This window comes from Meles meles, chromosome 4 (assembly GCF_922984935.1).
Source record: "Meles meles chromosome 4, mMelMel3.1 paternal haplotype, whole genome shotgun sequence".
NCBI classification, from domain to species: Eukaryota; Metazoa; Chordata; class Mammalia; order Carnivora; family Mustelidae; genus Meles; species Meles meles.
The window spans coordinates 45,712,712-45,732,789 of NC_060069.1; the positions used below are offsets into that span (position 1 = coordinate 45,712,712).

Consider the following 20,078-nt stretch of genomic DNA (forward strand, 5'->3'; position numbering starts at 1 on the left):
GACAGATTTGAGAAACGTCTTGAGGGAAATATTAGAATTATTTTTGTCTTACTTATTTGTCAGCTAAGAATAGGTGTTGCTATTGTGATCTTACAAAGTCAGTGTCTGTTTGACTCTGTTACAGTGTCCATTAAATTTTCACTTTAGGGGCGCCTGGGTGGCTTAAAGTGGATTAAGTGGATTAAAGTGGATTAAGCCGCTGCCTTCGGCTCAGGTCATGATCTCAGGGTCCTGGGATCGAGCCCCGCATCGGGCTCTCTGCTCAGCGGGGAGCCTGCTTCCTCCTCTCTCTCTGCCTGCCTCTCTGCCTGCCTGTGATCTCTGTCTGTCAAATAAATAAATAAATAAAAATCTTAAAAAAAAAATTAAAAAATTTAAATTTTCACTTTATTTGGTTAAGATTTTTTGGAGCCTGTGGATAATGACAATAGAACCCCAAAGTGCTTGCTCTCTCTAAATCTCTGGAGATGACAAAATCTGGAAAAGGAAACGAGGGTGCAATCCCAAGTTTCTGACTGAGCTCTAGGAATGAGATGGCAGGCTTCTTTCTATTACCTACTGTTGTTAGTAGAATGTAAAACCCATGCAATCTTACTTTGTGAGTTAAGCTTTATTTTTAACCACTCGGCTTCAAGAGAATTCTAGGAACTGTCAACTTCTCTCTTCCATGGATCCTTCCCATGTCTTGCCATGGAGATTATGCAGCATTTAAAGATATACCATTTCTATGTTAGGAAATGGGAGGGAAACACATTCTGATTCATTCCTTCACTGATCTGCGGTCACCGACTTCCGGAAGCTTTGCCAACTACTACACTGCTTTTCAGCAATCCCTTGGCTGTTTCCCGAAGTTCACTCCAACTCAGTTAAGAGTTAGTTCATGGGGGGCACCTGGGTGGCTCAGAGGGTTAAAGCCTCTGCCTTCTGCTTAGGTCACAATCTCAGGGTCCTGGGATCGAGCCCCACATTGGGCTCTCTGCTCAGCGGGAAGCTTGCTTCCTCCTCTCTCTCTCTCTCTGCCTGCCTCTCTGCCTACTTGTGATCTCTGTCAAATAAATTAAAAAAAAAAAAAAGAGTTAGCTCATGGTGGGCTGGGCAGGGAATCCAGAGATGATGGGTAATATGGTCTCAGCTGGTCATGCCCCTAATTCGCTGTGATTGACCTTTTAGCCAGTCCAGTGCCTTCCCCTAAACCGAAGGGAGTGGACTCCTCTTGCTACTCAAACCGTGGCCCTTGGGCCAGACCATTAGCACCGGCGTCACCGTCACCCGGAAACTTGTTAGAAGTGCAGATCTGCATTTTGACGCCATTCCACGGAGAAGTCACAGGCATGACCAAGTCGGAGAAGCACTGGGTTCTGAAACGCACGCCAACAACCCTCGTGCTTCCCTTTTCCCAGGAACATAAGAGATAGCTGATGAGATCTGGGGTTGGATACCTGACACCATACATATTCCATCTATGACGTGAGCAAGCTTCTTCCTCTCTGAACACGGGAACACTGCGGTGGTTCTCACGATGTAAGCAAAACGCGCGGCACCCACACAACCCTCCCCAGCCTTCCACCTGCCCGTCGCTGGGCCCGTAGCGATGGAGTGAGCCGGCTCACTGTTTCCACTTTAATAATAGGAAACGTTAGTGCAATTCTAAGGGGAGTTGTTGTTGTTGTTTAAATAAAGCATTTAAGTCATCCGGTTGGTTTTCCTTGCAACCTTGCCAAGCTCTGGAAACATTCCTCACGCTTCCTTTCTGAGCTCCCATCCCGGCCGCGACTTTTCTCCCCAGTTCACAGCTAGGAAAGACAAAGTAAACAAAAACTATTTAGATTCTGGGCTTGACGGCGTTGGGACCACACCTTGAGGCGCAGGCGAAAACCAGCGCCAGCCTGCGACGCCACTTGGCGCGGCAGAAACGTCCTTCACCCGTGTCTCCGCCCTTTGGTGACAAAAGCAGCTGGAAGGCGGGGCTAAGACGCGAAATACGCTCGGCCATGTTTTTCAGGTCTCCTAGTTCCTCACCGGACGTTAAAGATCGACGCACGAATCTGGAAGGTACCATTATTTTGATTCAATCATTCTATCCAAATTTGAGATATTCGTAGACATAGCTATAGAAATTAAGTTCCTTGGACATTTTCATATTTATGTTCTGTAGCAGTGGCAATGAGAGGTATACGAAGGTTAGCTTGGAGTAAGTCATTCCGCCTTCTTTTCAACGCGGGCCTCCGCTACTTGGGCTCGCTTATACGTCACTTCCGGGGACCGAGCTCTTGAATACCGGAAAACGCGCGTGCGGTGCTAGGGGCTTTTGTGCCAGTTCCGTGCTGCCATGGGCCGTAGGAGAGCTGCAGGTCCCGAGACCCTCGGCCGGACCCTTATCCGCCAGAAGACTCAGCGAAGCCGTAACCACCGTCACAGCGACTTCTGGGTAAGACAGAGCTTATCGTGCTTCTTGGCCTTTTTTTCTAGCTATGAGAGTTTGAATGCTGCGAAGCCGCGGGGTCAAAAGTCACAGGAAAATTTTGTAGGGACAATGACGCCTAAGTAGGGCTTGGAGAGAGGAGTATGTTTAAGTTCCCCTCAGGCGGATAAGCAGGCCCCCTTTCCATTGAGGCACTGGGCACAGAGGTAGAGGCGGGAAAGGAGGGCTAGTGCGATGATGAGGCTGTTGGGAGAGCTTGAAGCATTTTGAATGTAGGGAGCATTTCAAAGTTTCGGAGCAGAAAAAACATAAAAACTACTTCTTTTGGTATCGTTCAAAGAATGACTCCTCCGGGAGCGGCTGGTTGCCACCAGAAATACAACATAACTCAAATGCTTGCTGCATCCTTTTTATTCCCTAACGGTGTGGGTGGATGATGAACATTGCATCTCCAAACTGGTGAGCTGGCCCAATACTTCCCCGGACCTACGGATGAACACAGTTTCAGGATCCTTGAAAAACGGATGAAGTAGTTTGACGCTTGTTTTTCTGACATACCCCCTGGGTATTTGAGATTCACTGTGCTAACAGTGTGTGCGCCCCTTTAATACCATCTGATTTCCAGCCATTTTGTACGCAGAGTAAAGGCATACAGGGCTCTTCCGTAGTCATCAGGTCCAAGTTACTCTAGACATTAGATTACTGATCATTTTTAGTTGATTTTGAGGGAACTTGTTATAGTATAACCTTTAGGAAATGGTAGGAAGATTGAATATGAATTCTGAAGAATTGGATTCTGATCCTTACTCATATTTTTTTGCTGACATGTGGCCTTGAACCCACCATCTACTCTTTTAACCTTCAGGTTTTTTATTTATTTGTACCTGTAATGAGCATGTAGCTAGAACAGTGTTTATCAAACTCTGGATTGCACCTGGGAATCAGTTAAGTAGGTACCAACTAGTGGTTTTTTTAACCCAATGGGAAAGAACTCAAAATATCAGAGTGTATTACATGCGATAAGGTAACTTTGTTTCAGCATTCTTTTCTTTTTTTTTTTTCCATGTTCTACTGCTTGGCACAGAATTGTATCATTGTGTGTATCACAACATTTGAGTCACTGTGTAATCTGTATTTTTTACTGTGGGTCTCCATCAAAAATTTTCAATTATGTCTGCCAGGATCAGAGAGTCTGGATTCATATTTTCTCTCTACCATTTATTAGCAGCACCTATAGGCAAATTATTTTTATCTATTCGAAACTGTTTCCTTGTCAGCAAAATAGAGATACATAAAATTTATTTCAAAAGGTTTGAAAATTAAATGAAATAATGAATGGAAAGTGCTTGTTGTATTTAAATGTTTACACTGCTTAAATGTTAACTGGTATTAGCTTTGACTCTAAAGGCGCTGACACCACCCTCACGACCACAGAACAGTTCCTTGGGAGGTTAGAGTTTGTTCAAATGTCAGAAGCAGAAGGGAACAGCTGTATTATTACCCTGTGTTTTATTCATAGTTGCACACAAGTGAGCTCAATGATGGCTACGATTGGGGTCGTCTTAATCTTCAGTCAGTGACTGAACAGAGCTCCCTGGATGATTTCCTTGCAACTGCGGAACTTGCAGGAACAGAGTTTGTAGCTGGTAAGTTGCTTATTCCCGAGTACATAAGTCACTGGTCATTCTTCCAGCTTTGCTGACTAGATGCAAATTTGTCTACTTGGAAGTGTTTTGTGGACCCTACTAAACTCATAAATGGGTAGTCTTTAACCCAAAGGCAGATATCCCAGAAGAGTGTAGGAAGGTCTGTCTAATCAAGTAGAATCAAGCTGTGACGTTCAGAGTGTGCCACAGTTTTAAAATCAAGCTCTAAAAAAACCTTCAGATTATACATTGTATCGAGTTCAAGAAACTCAGTCTTTGTAGGAAAAAGACCAGTCAGCATTGTGGCGGCCGTACCAGAATTTTCCAGAAAATGTTTTCTGATACCATTGTTAGAAGCCAACTCCCTGGGCCTGCTGTTGTTATGTAGGCAGTTTGAATTGTATTTTAAAGCACTTGTTGACACACTGTAGTGAATTTTCCATGCGTGTAATTTGTTTTAATCACTGCTCTCCCATGTTTTTCTGTGTCTTCTGAGCACTTAGAAAAGTACCTGGCACAGGTAGCATTATAAACTATTTCTGTTGCTCTTTGGTTACAAACTTTATTTGCTGTTCATCGAATTCATTCGTTTATTTAAATGCTCTTATTGGGCTCCAGCTGCTTTCAGGAATTGTACTGGCTACTGAGAGTACAGTGTTGAATAAGATAACTTTGTTTCTGCAGAATTTTGTTTTAGGGGCTATGAAAGAAGTCTGTAGCAAACAATGGGATCATAAAAGATGTAGTTAGTATTCATTCTGTCTGAAGGACAACTAGGGCCAAGCAAGGAAAGCTTTACGCTGGGGCTGATTCTCAAAGGATGAGTAGGTGTTGACAGGTGAGGTGACACAGGGTGACGTATCCAGGCAGGTGGAGGACTCAAGCTAGTATGTGAGCAGTAGCTTACCTTGTTCAGAAAATGGTTGTAAGTTGGCCTTGCGGGTATTTGAAGTACACGGGGGCAGGATGTGATGAGCAAACACAGGGGGTGGGCAAGGGCTAGAGCCTGAGAGAATAAGGGCTTTAAAGGAATCTTTCGAGAGGTTTAAGCAGGTGTCAAACATGATTTTAGATTTCATTGTTTTGAAAGATCACAGATGGATTTTAAGGAGGAATGACTAGTTACATTAGTCCAGCAAGAGAAGTAGGCCAGACTGAAATGGTAGTAATGGAAGAATGGCACAAAGAAGCAGACCAAGATTAATAGGGAGATGGAATAAACCAGATGTTGTAGAAAGGCATGGAGTAAGTGCAGAAGAGTGAGGAGTGGTAGAGCCAGCACTGGAGGAGAGAGAAAAGGGCATAGAAAGAGAGGAAGGTGAGGAAGTAGAGTTCGTGAGCACGTTGTATTCTTTTGAGAGAGTTGACTATGGCAGGGAGAAGTGCATGTGTGCATGCGAGCTTATCTGTGTAATCAAGCTTAATACCAGCAGATGGGTAGGTTATGGGGTAAGAGCCAGCAGAGAGGGAGAGGTTGAAAATACAACATTTGGTATCAAATTTTTAAAGTGCATATTTTATGACCTGGTGTCTCCACAATACCTACACTAGATCAGTGGTTCTCAGGTGTTAGCATCAGAATTACCTGGAAAGCAGATTCCTGGACCCCTTCTCTGGAGATTCAGTAAGTGTGGGTTGAGCCTGACAATTTGCATTTCTGACAAGTTCCCTGATAATGCTGTATTTAAACAGTGAATACTTGGAAACAACCTAAGTGTTCAATAGGTGGGAAAATGGATAAACTGTGGTGTAGACATGCTATGGAATACTATGTGGCAAGTAAAAGGAATGAGGTAAATTTGTGGATACTAAAGTGAAGGATGTCCTTGTCCTGTTACCATATGAAAAGACCAAGTTGTGGCGTAGTACACGTAGTATGATACCATTTGCATTAAGAAAATAATCAGACTGGGTCACCTAGGTGGCTCAGTAAGATAAGCATCTGACTCTTGATTTTGGCTCAGGTCATGATCTCAGGGTCTTGTGATCAAGCACCACATTGGGTCCTGCATCAGGGTGTCTGCTCAAGATTCTTTCCCCCTCCTCCAAAAAAAAGGAAAAGGAAATAATCTGACCAATCTGTATATCTATGTGTATATTAGGAAAAAACTTAGAGGCCTACTCATTTAATCAGTAATCTCCAGGGAGAGAACTGAGATTGCAGGGGTGGACAGAAGAAGGTTGGGGGTGGGTCAAAGAAAATGTTTGCCTTTATGGTTGAATTTTTTTAAAAGGAGAGTTTATGGGGGCGCCTGGGTGGCTCAGTGGGTTAAGCCTCTGCCTTTGGCTCGAGTCATGATCTCAGGGTCCTGGGATCGCGTCCCGCATCAGGCTCTCTGCTTGGCAGGGAGCCTGCTTCCTGCTATCTCTCTGCCTACTTGTGATCTCTCTCTGTCAAATAAATAAACAAAATCTTTTTAAAAAAAAGAGTTTATGTATTATGTAGTTAAATTTTTAATTTTTAGAAACATGAGGGGAAATAGAGATTAATGAGGAAATGGAACAAAATCTGAGTCTGGAAGGAGATGGGAATAGAATGGAGTCAAAAGGAAACTGAAGGTTGGTGCACACATTAAGAAATGTGTAGATGAAAAGGTGAAATGGTGGGTGTCTAATAGTTTCAATTTTTCTATTAAGGTAGAAGATCATCTTCTGAAAGGAATGTTGTTAGAGTTCAGGGAGTGGAAGAACCAAGAATATAGAGAGATTGTTTTCCTTCTAGGTCAAGTCCTAGGACTTACCTAATATTGAGCCCATAACATTTGTAGTGACACTGAATTGTCATATAATTAATATATATTTTATGTATCTTTGGAATCTCTGTAATGGTAAGAATGTCCTTCTGTGCTAGTAAGACAATTGGTGCTTGAGGAATCTCAGGATAGTTTCAGGATGAGGATTGGTCTCTAGATGGTCCTAGTTGGTAATTAGAGGATTGGAATTTTTCAGCACTACCAAGTTAATCACGAAGGACTGATGATTTAATCAATCTTACTTACACAGTGAAACCTTCATAAACCTTTCAAAAATCCATTAAAACCTCATTGTTTCATACCTTCTCATCCTTTCCCTTAGTAATGCAGAAGTGATAGAATTCTGTTTCTGTTTTCTACAGTCTGAAGATCCTACTGGACATACAGAGACAGGGGTTCTTAATCTGGAAACTACATATTTCACTTGTCTGTGTGAACCCTGCAGTCTGCATGCCAAATTTGTGTGTATGTGTGTGTGCGCATGTGAGAGAGAGAAAATGGATGTTTTTGGATGGGTCAGTGGTTTTTTTGTTTGTTTGTTTTGTTTTGTTTTTTATTTACTTATTTGACAGACAAGTAGGCAGAGAGGCAGGCAGAGACAGAGAGGAGGAAGCAGGCTCCCCGCTGAGCAGAGAGCCCAATGCGGGGCTCCATCCCAGGACCCTGGGATCGTGACCTGAGCGGAAGGCAGAGGCTTAACCCACTGAGCCACCCAGGCGCCCCATGGGTCAGTGGTTTTTAAATAAATTTTTATATGGGCCCCTGGCCTAACCAAGGAGGGCAGAATAATAAGAAATGCTAAATGTTCTTTGGGAACTCTACTTTTAAAAGATGACACAGGTAGTACTCTTTATTTGCAGCAAATAAGTAAGTGTGATGTTGTGCTATTTTGTCTTCACCCCTGTTTCCGATAACTGGAGCTTCTAAAACCCTTGTTTGTAACTTCCTGAGTAGGGGGTGAGAGGATGTCTTTTGTTATTCATTATAATCCCCTTATAGCCATTCCTGAGTTTATGTTAATAGGGTGGCTTGTGGACCCTAGGTAGCTTCTGCAGGGGGCTGATTGCACAAGGAACCAATCCTATTATTAGAGGGTTGGAGTTCTGAGGACCTCAGTAGAGGCGCTGGAATTTAGCTTGCCGCCAGTAACCAGTGTGAATCAGTTGTGCCTGTGCAATAAAGCCTCCATAAAAGCCCATTCAGAGACTTGGCATGTGAAGTGCAACAGTTTTGGGGGACTGAGCCTTTAAACCTGTGGAGGCTCATACAACTCTTGATAGTGTCAGAATATAATGGAATTGTAGGACATCCGGTTGTCCGGAGAGGTGGAGAGCTGGTTCCTGGTGTAGGAAAAGACACATTTGGCGTCAGGAGTATTCTGAGTAAAAGGAGTTCAGAGCCAAGTGGCTGCATTATTGTGCTACTTGCTGCAGCCCTCAGAGCAATGCTGCTGAAATGAGAACGAGAATGGATAGTTGGCTTTATCTGAGGGTTGGGAGATGACACCAGTGGGTGCAGTGGGGTAAGGAACTTCTTGATGTTTAGTTGGAGACTGGTTGTACTATATGGTTTGGGTCAAATAGGAAAAGAAATGAATCCGTGAGCCGGACGAGGGACTAGGAGAAAAGGAAAGACTCAAGGGGCTTAGAGGCATGTAGAGATTAGACAAAGCAGAGTGGGAACATCAGCTGGGAGATCACCCTTGGAAGGAGGAATTCTGTGAAAGAATTACCAGATACAGGGCTTGAGGGGTGTGTTTTTTGACTCTTGTTGAGGATGCATGAATGAAAATAGTGGTTGGGTAGACTGTACTGGAGGTTACTGGACTGTGCAGATGGAGCTCCTAGATGGTGTTGATGGTCTGACAAGGGTAGCAGACTGTAATCTGCTTAAAGATGAGGAGAAACATTGCTGATGATATTCTGTTATCTTTGAATAGGACCTTCCCTTAGCAATTAGGTAAGAAGTTTAACTGGCTTCTCTCAGTGGGTCACCTGCCCATGGAGACTAGGTGGCTATGTGTGAAATAGAGACCCAGAGCCCTAGAGCAGAGGTCTCTATAGTTTGTACATGGACATGGCTTTTTTATTATTATTATTATTATTCCTTTGAATTGTTACATAGTAGTAATTATGAATTGGGCATTCATCTTAAAACATCCTACATAAATGATGGCTGTGTGATAGTTAACCGGTTTTAACTGGAATGAGTCTCCTTGCTGAATCTTTACTTCCCTACCCCCTCCCATTGGGTGCTAATTATTCCCCATAAGTAAAATGAGATGGGTTGTACTGAATCTTTGCAATCCCTTCCCACTCTTACTGTTTCTGTTTCCTTGAAATGTATTCAGCATATGGAGTTTTGTAAAATGAGTATTTGAAAAAATGATTGGCCTTTTGAAAGCTTTAGTAAAGATTTTTCTCTTTCATTCCTTTTTTGGTAGATAACTTCACTTGGAAATTATTTATCCAAGGCTGGAAACATCTACATCAAGAAAGCTCAAATTCTGTTTTAGATGCTTTATTTTTTCATTTACTCAATAGATTGCCACTTCAGTTGCAATACTTTCTTTTCTTCTCTAAACAGAGAAGCTTAATATCAAGTTTGTACATCCTGAGGCTAGAACTGGACTGCTGTCTTTTGAGGAGAGCCAGAGAATTAAGAAACTCCAAGAAGAAAACAAGCAGTTCTTGAGTGTGCCACGGAGGTGAGTTGAACAGAAATGTAGGACATTACAAGGCATCCTGAGTATAAAATTTTTCATTTGATCTCTCTTTTCCTGTTTGCTTTTATCACTCTCATTATTAAATCCAAATCCCCTGTTTTATTTTGGTAATTCACATGGAATTTTTTTTTCTCTGTGATTGTTTCAGACCAAAGTGGGACAAAAACACTAGTCCAGAAGAACTCAACCAGGCAGAGAAAGATAACTTTCTAGAATGGAGACGTCAACTTGTCCGGTGAGTGTTGGAATATATAAAGATGGGTCTTGAAATTCTGAGCCTAGCATTTTGGTGTGTTTGCGTTGGTCTTTGCATTTTGAAGGCCTAATTGTTTTAAAAAGGAAATGGTAGATTTCTTCTTTCAAGTGCAAATTCTGTGTGTGACCAGCGTTGCTGGGTACATGTGCATCTTTGCACAAAGATGATAAATTGATTACTCCACTCCATTCCTGGCCTTCTCTCCCTCATACTCTTCTCTAGCCATTAGTCACCCTAGAGTTGATCACTGCTCTCTTAAGCATTCTTCCAGTAGGAGGTGTGTGGGAAAAATGTCATTTTGAATGTCTAGGGCTTAAATAAAGTATAAAATTTCAAGTTTGATTTTCATTTGGCTCAGCAGAAATTAATAACAGTTTGATAGTTAATATTTGCAATGCAGTGAATTTGAGTGTTTCTACTATTTGAAACCTTCGATTATAATCTGGCAAAGATAAAAACTTTTCATTCTAAAGCCAGGCTAGAAGAGGAACAAAAATTGCTGTTGACTCCATTTGAAAGAAATTTGGACTTTTGGCGCCAGCTCTGGAGGGTGATTGAGAGAAGGTAAGCTACCATTTTCCTTTTGTGTAACTAAGACATTAATGGTATTAGATTAGATTCAGATGTTGGTAAATGCTCATAGATCCCGGAGCCGGGGTGCTCAGGGATTAAGCTATGCAAAAGGCTATTGAGAATTATTATAAAAACTGAAAGTGTAATGCTATATTTCTTTCAAGTATAGATTTTTTTTAATTAGGTAAACATGTTGATAAGCATGTGAGAATGGTGAATGTTTTCTGTAAGATGAGTTCTGAAGTACCTACAGTTATTTCAGCAAATGTCTGTTGATTCCTATTGGAAATATGGAAATATGGGTGTGAAAGGGGTAGATGTCTGCTTGCAAAGAGAAAATATGTTGTGTGGGGGGGGATTGGGGGCACAGGAATGAAGTGCGGTCTTTGTAGTCAGATGATCAGTACATGGTAAATCCAGAGTGTGATTCCTGCTGTGTTACAGATAGAAAGGCAGTGGGCCGAGTTATAACAGAGGAAGGAGCACCTGGTAAGGATTGTGGGACTCAGGAGTGATTTGTTTTAATTGGAATTAGTAGTGATGATCGCACAACTTTGCAAATATACTAAACACTACTGAATTGTAAACTTTTATTAGTTTTTTTAAGATTTTATTTATTTCTTTGACAGACAGAGATCACAAGTAGGCAGAGAGGCAGGCAGAGAGAGAGAGAGAGTGGGGAAAGCAGGCTACCTGCCGAGCAGAGAGCCCCATGTGGGGCTCGATCCCAGAACCCTGAGATCATGACCTGAGCCGAAGGCATAGGCTTTAACCCACTGAGCCACCCAGGCATCCCTGAATTGTAAACTTTTAAAAGGGTTAATTTTGGGGCGCCTGGCCCAAATCTCTCTGCCTGCCTCTCTGACTACTTGTGATCTCTCTCTGTCAAATAAATAAATGAAATCTTAAAAAAAAGGGGGGGGGGTAATATTATGATGTATGGATTATAGCTCAATTTTTTTTTTTTTTTTAAAGTTACTTGCATACCTTCCCCATCCTGCTCCTGCAGCGGCAGAGAGAAGGCTGTTGGGCTGGAATATAGGGAGGTCAGGGTAACAAGGCAAATCTCTAAAGAATCTAGAAAGTAGAAGCTTGCTGCTGATTCCCAGACTCTGTGCAGGCCCCTTTGATTCAGTTAGGCTTGAACGAGGCTCGGGAAGACCCACTGATCTCCTGGGAACCTCTGAGGAGCACAGTGGCTCTCTTCTTTAGGACCTCTTGAGCAGTTAAAGATGTGTACTGCTGCTTCCCAAAAAAAATGGTAACATGGTTTAACATACGGAAACCTGGCCTTGGAATGCTCCCATCTGCATATTTAACAGTATTGTTTTGTTTTTGTGTTTGTTTTTTTGATTTTAGGTTTTCTCCTACTTCCTACATTGTCTGACTTTACTCCCTATTCCTTTTTTTTTTTTTTAATTTATTCTGGTTTCTGACTTTTGTGTAAGAGGTCTTCCTCAGGTATCAAGTGACTTTTTTAAAGATGTTTGTTTATTTATTTGGGGGGTTGAGAGCACAAGCTGTGGCGGGGGGCAAGAGGGAGGATAGGGCAGGGGAAGAGGGAAAAGCATGCTGCCCACTGAGCAGGGAGCCCAACACAGGGCTTGATCCCAGGACCCTGGGATCATGCGTGACCTGAGCTAAAGACAGATGTTTAATCGACTGAGCCACCCAGGCACACCAGTGTGATTATATTTAGGAATGGAGCATTCTTAGGGCACCTAGGGGGGCTCAGTGAGTTAAGCGTCTGCTTCAGGCTCAGGTCATAATTTCAGGGTTCTGGGATCGAGTTCTGCATCGAGCTCCTTGTTCAGCAGGAAGCCTGCTTCTCACTCTGCCTGGTGCTCCCCCTGTTTGTGCTCTCTCTTGCTCACTCTGTCTGACAAATAAATAAAATCTTTAAAAAAAAAAAAAAAAAGCAGCAGCAGTATTATAAATGTGATTGACAAGACTACCTGTTTGGTTGGAATTTGCTGACTGTGGACTTCACTGTACAGGACCAAGTAGGGGTCAATTTTATTTTGTTGGAATACCCCTAAAATGTTAGGATTTGTAGGGATTTTCCCTAGAGCCAGTCAGTTTCTTAAAGAGAATGGTCTCCTGCCAAGAACATGGCTAAAGGTGGTGGGTGGTGGGATACAAAGAAGTTGTACATTTTCACTATTTGGTACGTAGACTTGTTTAATCCCCTTTTCTTCAGTATGGCACTTTCTTCCCACCTTCTGTGCTTGAGGTCCCAAGTCTTCAGCCTCTCAGGTTCATTTTCTCCATAATAAACCCTAGCCTTCTGCCATTGGGATAGGAGATTGAGGAGGTGTAGTTGCCTGCCTCGATGGCACAGGGGAGCAGACCAAAGAGCTCCTCATTCAGATTGATTGCAGTTCTACACTTCACCCTTGCCTAGAGACCTTGCATCTGACACTTCTCATCTGCTCCCTCAGGGATGGAGAGTATGAACAGGCTTGCTTCTTGACTGGGCTACCACGTCTCAATTGCTACTGTTCTTTCTCTTTGTCCTAATAAGCTTCAGAGTTTACTTTCATTCTTAGAGGTTTTGAGAGGGAAGCGTATGTGTTCATTCTTTCACGTTTGACAGAATGGCCCTTTACCCACATTTTATGTCCCTAAATAAGGACCTGGTTTCCTCAGAGGGAGCCTGTACTTGTTGAAACTCTTCACTTCAGTTATTTTACCGTGTTACCTGCTCTGTTACTTTCATTATGAAGTATTTCTCTTTTTATAAAAGAACACGTTTATAACTTGCAGTATATAGTTTTTATCACATGGAAGTGGTTCTGATTGACATAGAAATATTATTAAAGTGACTACTGCCACATTTTTTAACAGGAAATATTTATTGATGTGTTTGGTACAACAGATGTCTCCTGTTTGGTAACAGGCTAGCCTAAGCCATCTGCCTCTTTAATTTCAAGCATAGTTATTGGAAAAGATTTGATGTCTACCCTGTCACTGAAATGCAGGAAGCTGCTGGGGCACTGAGGGCAGAACTCCGTATTCAGGAAGATAAGGCACTATTGTACTGCGGAAGCCTTTCCTGGTACACGGTCAGCACTTTGCTCTGCAGCCTCAGGCAGCACACGAAGCAAGCGGTCTGAAGTTTGTCTTCTCTTTCTGGTGTCTGGTTGCAGGTAGACCTGATTGATGTTGGTGCACCTTGCAGTTTTAGTTTATTAGGCTTTGTCCATGTTTTGCAGTCATTGTTGCATTTACTGTTAAATCCTCACAGTTTGTAAGTGGTAGGTAATACCTTAAGGAAGAAATACCGGGACCCACTTAATTAGAGAACTTAACAATTTGTCATTAATTAGCAAGTCTCTGAGTTCTTGGAATCACAATATTATGCTGGAAATTTATTCTGAAAGAAAATACACTTGGATTGTTAAAGCCCTGCCTTAAATGGTAAGTTTGATTTAATACATTTCCTCCGTGTCCAGCCTAGTTGCATAAACATTACCTCAGAACAGGCTAACCAGACTCGGCTTTTTAGGAGACTGCTGTGAGCATGCCTGCAGCTTATTTCCTTCTGATGGCAGCTGACCACTAGAGCATCTCTCCTAGCCATGGAGGCAGAATGAAAGGAGGATCCTCCCAGAGAAGTGGGAGATTTATTCTCAAAGCACTCGGCTTCTCTTGTCCCCACTGCATTTGTGAGGGCTCGGAGGAGCTTGCTGTTGGCTACAGAAAGATTTCTTATTGCTGCATCTTCTGTGTGATGCAGAAGTTGGACTCCTCGGTCCTGCTTCAGTGTGCCATCTTAAGTTGATACTTTCCCGTTTTGTATTTTAGCCATTTAAATGCCTCGTTGTTGAAACTGGTGGATGATGAGTTGCTAGATTTGTTTTTTTCTTTTCAGCCCTGGGCTTAACTAAGAGACAGGCTTTGATAGTGGCATCTGTCAGCAAGTGATATATTCGTTTTCTTTTGAGGCTTGAACACCAGTGTAGATTAGGTACTGAGTACACAGTCGACCTCCCCTTGGACTGAAGTATTTGGAATACTCTTGGCTCACCAGAAGAGTTTACTAGAAGATACAGTTGAAGCTTTAGAATGAAACATCAGAGGCTCTCTAGGACATGGAACAGCAAGAGAATGTTATGATTACAAGCATGTCCTCTGGTCCAGACTGACTTGCCATTCCAGCTCCATCACTTAGCAGCTGGTGATCTTAGACGAGTGACTTCACTGTCCTATGCCTCAGTTTCCTCATAGATAAACTGGGGGTAATTGTACCTTAAAACGTTAAATGTGTCAAATGCTTAATGTGCGGAAACTGTTTGCTACTGTTATCATATGGTCAGTGTTGCACCTCACAGTGATTAGAGTATCTCCCCTTTCTTTTTCAGTGATATTGTGGTCCAGATAGTAGATGCTCGAAACCCACTCCTGTTTAGATGTGAGGATTTGGTAAGTGAAGTGTAACAGTTCAGATGTGGAGTTCTTAGAGCCGCAGCGCGATGACAGCATCACTGTTAGCTGTCCCTGCTGGCAAGCATTCAGTTCTGTCCTCTAGCTGTGTTTAAGGAGGCCTCCTTATGCATACCGCTGCTCTTTAGACAGGTGTCTTCCTTCAGAAACTAGTATTACCATCTGCAGGAAGGACAAACACATGACTTTTCTGGCTTTTAGTTTAGAAGCCAGTTTGTTAATAGACATTTGCCAGTGTTTCTCATTTTTTAGAGACATCGGTTGAACTGGCATTGTACTTATTAGTCATGGCTTACCCATACTATTAAGTTCTCTCTCTTCACACCTTAGTTATTACCTCTTGTGATATTTTACAAGCAAACTAAGTTTGTAAAACACCAGCAGGAGTAACAATTAAGGAGTGAAGGCTACATGAAATGAAATACAGGTTTTAAATTAATAAAACACTGTACACATGTGAAGTATTCCTGTTAGTGTTTGAGTCCATAATAGTAATAGTCCAGAATATTTTTTTAAAGATTTTATTTATGGGACGCCTGCATAGCTCAGTTGCTTGAGCATCTGCCTTCGGCTCAGGTCGTGATCCCAGGGTTCTGGGATCAAGCCCCACACGGGACTTCTTCCTCAGCAAGGAGCTTGCTTCTCCTACCCGCTGCGCCTCCTGCTTGTGTGCTGTCTCTCTCTTGGACAAATAAATTGATAAAATCAATTTTATTTTGATTAAATATCAAAATATTTGCCCTGCTGAGCAGGGAGCCCAATGTAGGGCCCTGCTGAGCAGGGAGCCCAATGTAGGGCTCATTCTCAGGGCCCCAAGATCATGACCCTAGCTGAAGGCAGATGCTCAAACAGCTGAGTCACCCACGCCCCCTGGTGCAGAATATTTTTAAATTCACTAGTGAGGGACAAAAATCAGAATGCTAAAACTCTTATGAAGTCTGCTTTTTTTTTTTTTTTTTTAAGATTTTATTTATTCATTTGACAGAGAGAAATCACAAGAGAGGCAGGCAGAGAGAGAGGAGGGAAGCAGGCTCTCCGCTGAGCAGAGAGCCCGATGTGGGACTCGATCCCAGGACCCCGAGATCATGACCCGAGCCGAAGGCAGCGGCTTAACCCACTGAGCCACCCAGGCGCCCCTGAAGTCTGCTTTTATACCTTGTTTCCTAAGGAAGAGCTGTGGTTGGGAATTAATTTCATTTACTGGGTCTTGTTTTTCTTTTAGAATTCAAAAAGTATTTTTTACGTGAAAAGATGAGATTATATTGACTGTCATCACTTGGCTGAAAAATAGTCCCTGCTGGCTGGGAAATGTCCTAATTTTGCATTTTTTAAACTTTTGTATAAAAGAAACAACTCAGCAGTATTAAAGAGAGGAGCTACATTATTTAAAGAAAAAGAATCTATTATACTTAACAGGGTAGGAGAGCATTTCCTTTTACCCTTTCCAGTTGCTAATGTTGAGGGTATTTTTAGGTGTATATTATCTAACTTTTTCAGAGCTTATTGAGAAGGGTCAGTAGAAAAGTACCAGGATGGAAAATCTTTAAATTAGGATTGACTTAAAAGTGAGGGCAGTAGAAACTTTTAGTACTATATGGGGACTTTGAGTATAATTAGCCCAGTTTTCACTTGTTCAAAGAAGCCTTTCTAAATACCTTTGTCTTGCCTAGGAATGTTATGTGACGGAAATAGATGATAATAAGGAAAACGTCATTCTGATAAATAAGGCGGATTTGTTGACTGCTGAGCAGCGGAGTGCCTGGGCCACATACTTCGAACAAGAAAATGTGAAGATTATCTTCTGGTCAGCTTTGGCTGAAGCCACTCAACTAATTGGTGACTCTGAGGTAACCCTGGGAGACTTTTTGAGGTTGCGTTTCTGGGAAGAAGATTTCAGTTTCTGGTTAGTAAGCTTTGTTTTCTCTTATTGAAGATTAATGGGAATCCAAATGCTCTGATAGTAGGGTGACGTATAGAAAAATGAGCCACAATGTTACTTTCCCTGGTTGTCAAATAATCTGACATCTCTGGGGCTGTATAGCTCCATAGCTATATGTATGTACAGCAGGCTGTATAGCTATAATTTTTACTTTTTTAGATTTTTTTTTTTAAGATTTTATTTATTTATTTGACAGAGATCACAAGTAGATAAGCAGGCAGAGAGAGAGAGAGAGAGAGAGAGAGTGAGAGGAGGAAGCAGGCTTCCTGCTGAGCAGAGAGCCCGATACGGGGCTTGATCCCAGATCATGGGATCTTCACCCAAGCCAAAGGCAGAGGCTTTACCCACTGAGCCACCCAGACGCCCCTATTTTTTTATATTTTTGACAGGAAATTGTATAGGAAGTCTAGTAATGACTTTGTAATTGTTTTTAATAGGAGGCAGTACAACTGAAGCATTTATTACCTCTACTTCTCAGGACTTGATTAGAATCTCTTTTGACATTGTTTTCAAAACAAACAAATGAAGTAATCCTAAAGATATACCATGTTATCTTGTTTTTTTTTCTTTTAAGATTTTATTTATTTTTTGAGACAGAGAGATAGAACAAGCAGGGGGAGGGACAGAAGGAGAGGGAAAAGGAGAACCAGACTTCCTGCTGAGCAGGGAGCCCTATGCAATGCAGGGCTCTATCCCAGGCCCCTGGCATCATGACCTGAGCCAAAGGCAGATGCTTAACTGAGCTACCCAGGCGCCCTATACCATGTTTTGTTTTTTTGTTTTTTAAGATTTTATTTATTTATTTGACAGGCAGAGAGGCAGGCAAGGGGGAAGCAGGCTCCCTGTTGAGCAGAGAGCCCGACTTGGGTCTTGATCCCAGGACCCCAGGATCATGACCTGAGCTGAAGGCAGAGGCCTTAACCCACTGAGCCACCCAGGTGCCCCAATATACAATGTTATTTTTTAACCTAAATTTTACAAAAACAGTTTGGAGTTTTTTTGTTTTTGTTTTTGTTTAAGTAATTTCTGCACGTAGTGTGGGGCTTGAGCTCACAACCCCAAGTTCAAGAGTCACATGCGCCACCAACTGAGCCAGCCAGGCACCCCTGGGGTATATTTTCTAATAAAAAATATAACTATTAGGGGCGCCTGGGTGGCTCAGTGGTTTAAAGCCTCTGCCTTCAGCTCAGGTCATGATCTCAGGGTCCTGGGATGGAGCCCCGCATCGGGCTCTCTGCTTGGCGGCGCGAGCCTGCTTCCTCTCTCCCTCTCTGCCTACCTGTGATCTCTGTCTGTCAAATAAATAAATAAAATCTTTAGATATATATATAGCTATGAAGTACAATTAGTAGTAGAATCTTAGAGCTGAAAGAGACTTAAAGTGATGCCTTTTTCCCTAGCCTTTTCCTTTCATCTCTGTCAACCATCTGTAGGCTATTTTGTATGTTGAGCTGAGTGCCAGTGAACATAATGCCCTCCCCTTGATGAGCTCACAGGTAGCCTATGAATTCCTTCCCTCACCTTCATGGCAGACAGTCATAATCTCTGTTATTTATCTGTGTTAAATGATAGAGACTAGGTAGCTCACTCTTTCTGTCTACTTTTAGAAAGTTCTTCAGTTCAGTGAAGCCAAGGCAGCCTCCCTAGCCTTTTGATCTATGGACTCTTCTTTGTCCCCTTAGTCCTCTCTGTGTATATTTTCTGGGGTCATGGGCACAATATCTGGGACACTATTCATCTCAAGTGCCTGTCTCCCTATGTCAGGAAACACTTAGAGTTGGTGGCACCTAATTGTGTGTGTTAATATTCAGAGGGATGACTATGCCTGTGATCAGAATACTCCCAGTAATTCTGTTTTTGTTTTTGTTAGTTCACCGCATTTCAGAGGAGCTGAAGCTTTTGGCTCATTTAACCTGTGAACAACAGAATCCCTCAAATATTTTTTTAAAAAGAAAACACTTATGCAAATCTGATCCCATATTTACACGTGGAAGAAGTTTTTCATTTTGTGCTTTCCTCAATTTAAGACATGTAATTACTCTGAAATATTGTTAGCAATTTAGGGCTAAGATAGAGAATTCATTTTGGTTGTATAGTTTGCTTTTCTCTCCTCCTAGCTTTGAATCTACAAGTTTTGTGTGTTTGTCCTTCTCTCTATTCTTTCCAGTCATTAATAACATTGTTAAACAGATTAGGACCAAGCCGAGAACTCGGTAACCTTTTGTGAACTTACTGAGCCCCCCTGTAAGCATTTTGATGTGGTGAATACAGATGTGTTCACAAGGATGTAACAATAATAATTATTCCATTGTTACTGTTATTAATAAAAGCTAAACCATAAAAAGCTTATTCTGTGCCAGGTACCGTTGTCCTAAGCACTTTATACATTGTATTCATTTAATCATCTCAGCAATAAGTGTAAGTGCTTATTATCCTCAGTCTGGCTGGCTTCCTGGGTAGCCTTCTTAACCGTTATTTCTGTGTTTCAATTCTTTTTTCTGGAGATCAGTGTTTTATGGAAGTTTTTTTTTAATAAATATTTATCACTGTATTACTTAGCCCTGATGTAGCAACCCCATAACTATCAAAAATGGAAAAAAGATAGTTTCTTTATTGGTGGTATTCCCTGAACTGTTAATCAAGTAGTACCTTGGTGACTGTCTTTCCAGGGCTCCCAGCTGTCTTGTAGACTTGCTCCCATACCCAATTCTGAGTTGGCAGAGCATGGTTATGGAAGATACTGTTTCTCCCTTTTTAAATTAGCCATCATTTACTTCTCCCAAGTATTCTGAAGTGTCTGCCATTTTTCATGATCTCCTGAGACCAATAACCAGCTAGAATCACACCTGTCATTTGACTGTCAAACATGAATTTATTGGAAATAGTTTGATAGTCACTGTTTTCTCACCTATATGAAATTTGGTTCTTCCTTTGCAGTTGTTTGACCCCTTCTTACTTGGGGAAAAAAAAAATTTCAGATTTCAAGCTGAGTACTTTTGTTTTCTCTTGGCTCTCTGTTAAATTGCACTGTTTCCCGCCCCCCCCCCCCCCACCAAGGGATTGACTTTTCCCTTCTTTTTTATTTTTAATATAACTGGCACAAAGTCCTTTTGTTGTCTTTATCATTTTTTCTGAACCTAAACTGCTTCTAGTTTTAGTAGTTTTTTTAATGTACATCCACATTCAGTTCACATTATTGTTTTGTTTCTTTCATATTTTGAAACGATCCAGAAGAGCTCACAGTGAAGACATACCTTCTTTATATTCATTGTTCACTTCTCATAGAAATTGCTTTTAGTTCTGTGGTTCTATTATAAG

The 20,078-nt window shown here is 41.8% G+C and overlaps 1 protein-coding gene across 1 annotated transcript in view; it reads left to right on the forward strand.

Annotated features, from left to right (window-relative positions):
• Window positions 1-2,305: 2,305 nt before the first annotated feature.
• The window catches only part of LSG1 (large 60S subunit nuclear export GTPase 1), a 33,646-nt gene continuing 15,873 nt past the window's right edge, over window positions 2,306-20,078 (forward strand). Inside the window, exons 1-7 of the mRNA XM_046001698.1 lie at window positions 2,306-2,428; window positions 3,942-4,068; window positions 9,408-9,528; window positions 9,695-9,781; window positions 10,280-10,366; window positions 14,740-14,800; window positions 16,492-16,668. Coding sequence (XP_045857654.1) covers window positions 2,330-2,428; window positions 3,942-4,068; window positions 9,408-9,528; window positions 9,695-9,781; window positions 10,280-10,366; window positions 14,740-14,800; window positions 16,492-16,668 — 759 coding nt within the window. The 5' untranslated portion in view covers window positions 2,306-2,329. The remainder of the gene's footprint in view (window positions 2,429-3,941; window positions 4,069-9,407; window positions 9,529-9,694; window positions 9,782-10,279; window positions 10,367-14,739; window positions 14,801-16,491; window positions 16,669-20,078) is intronic.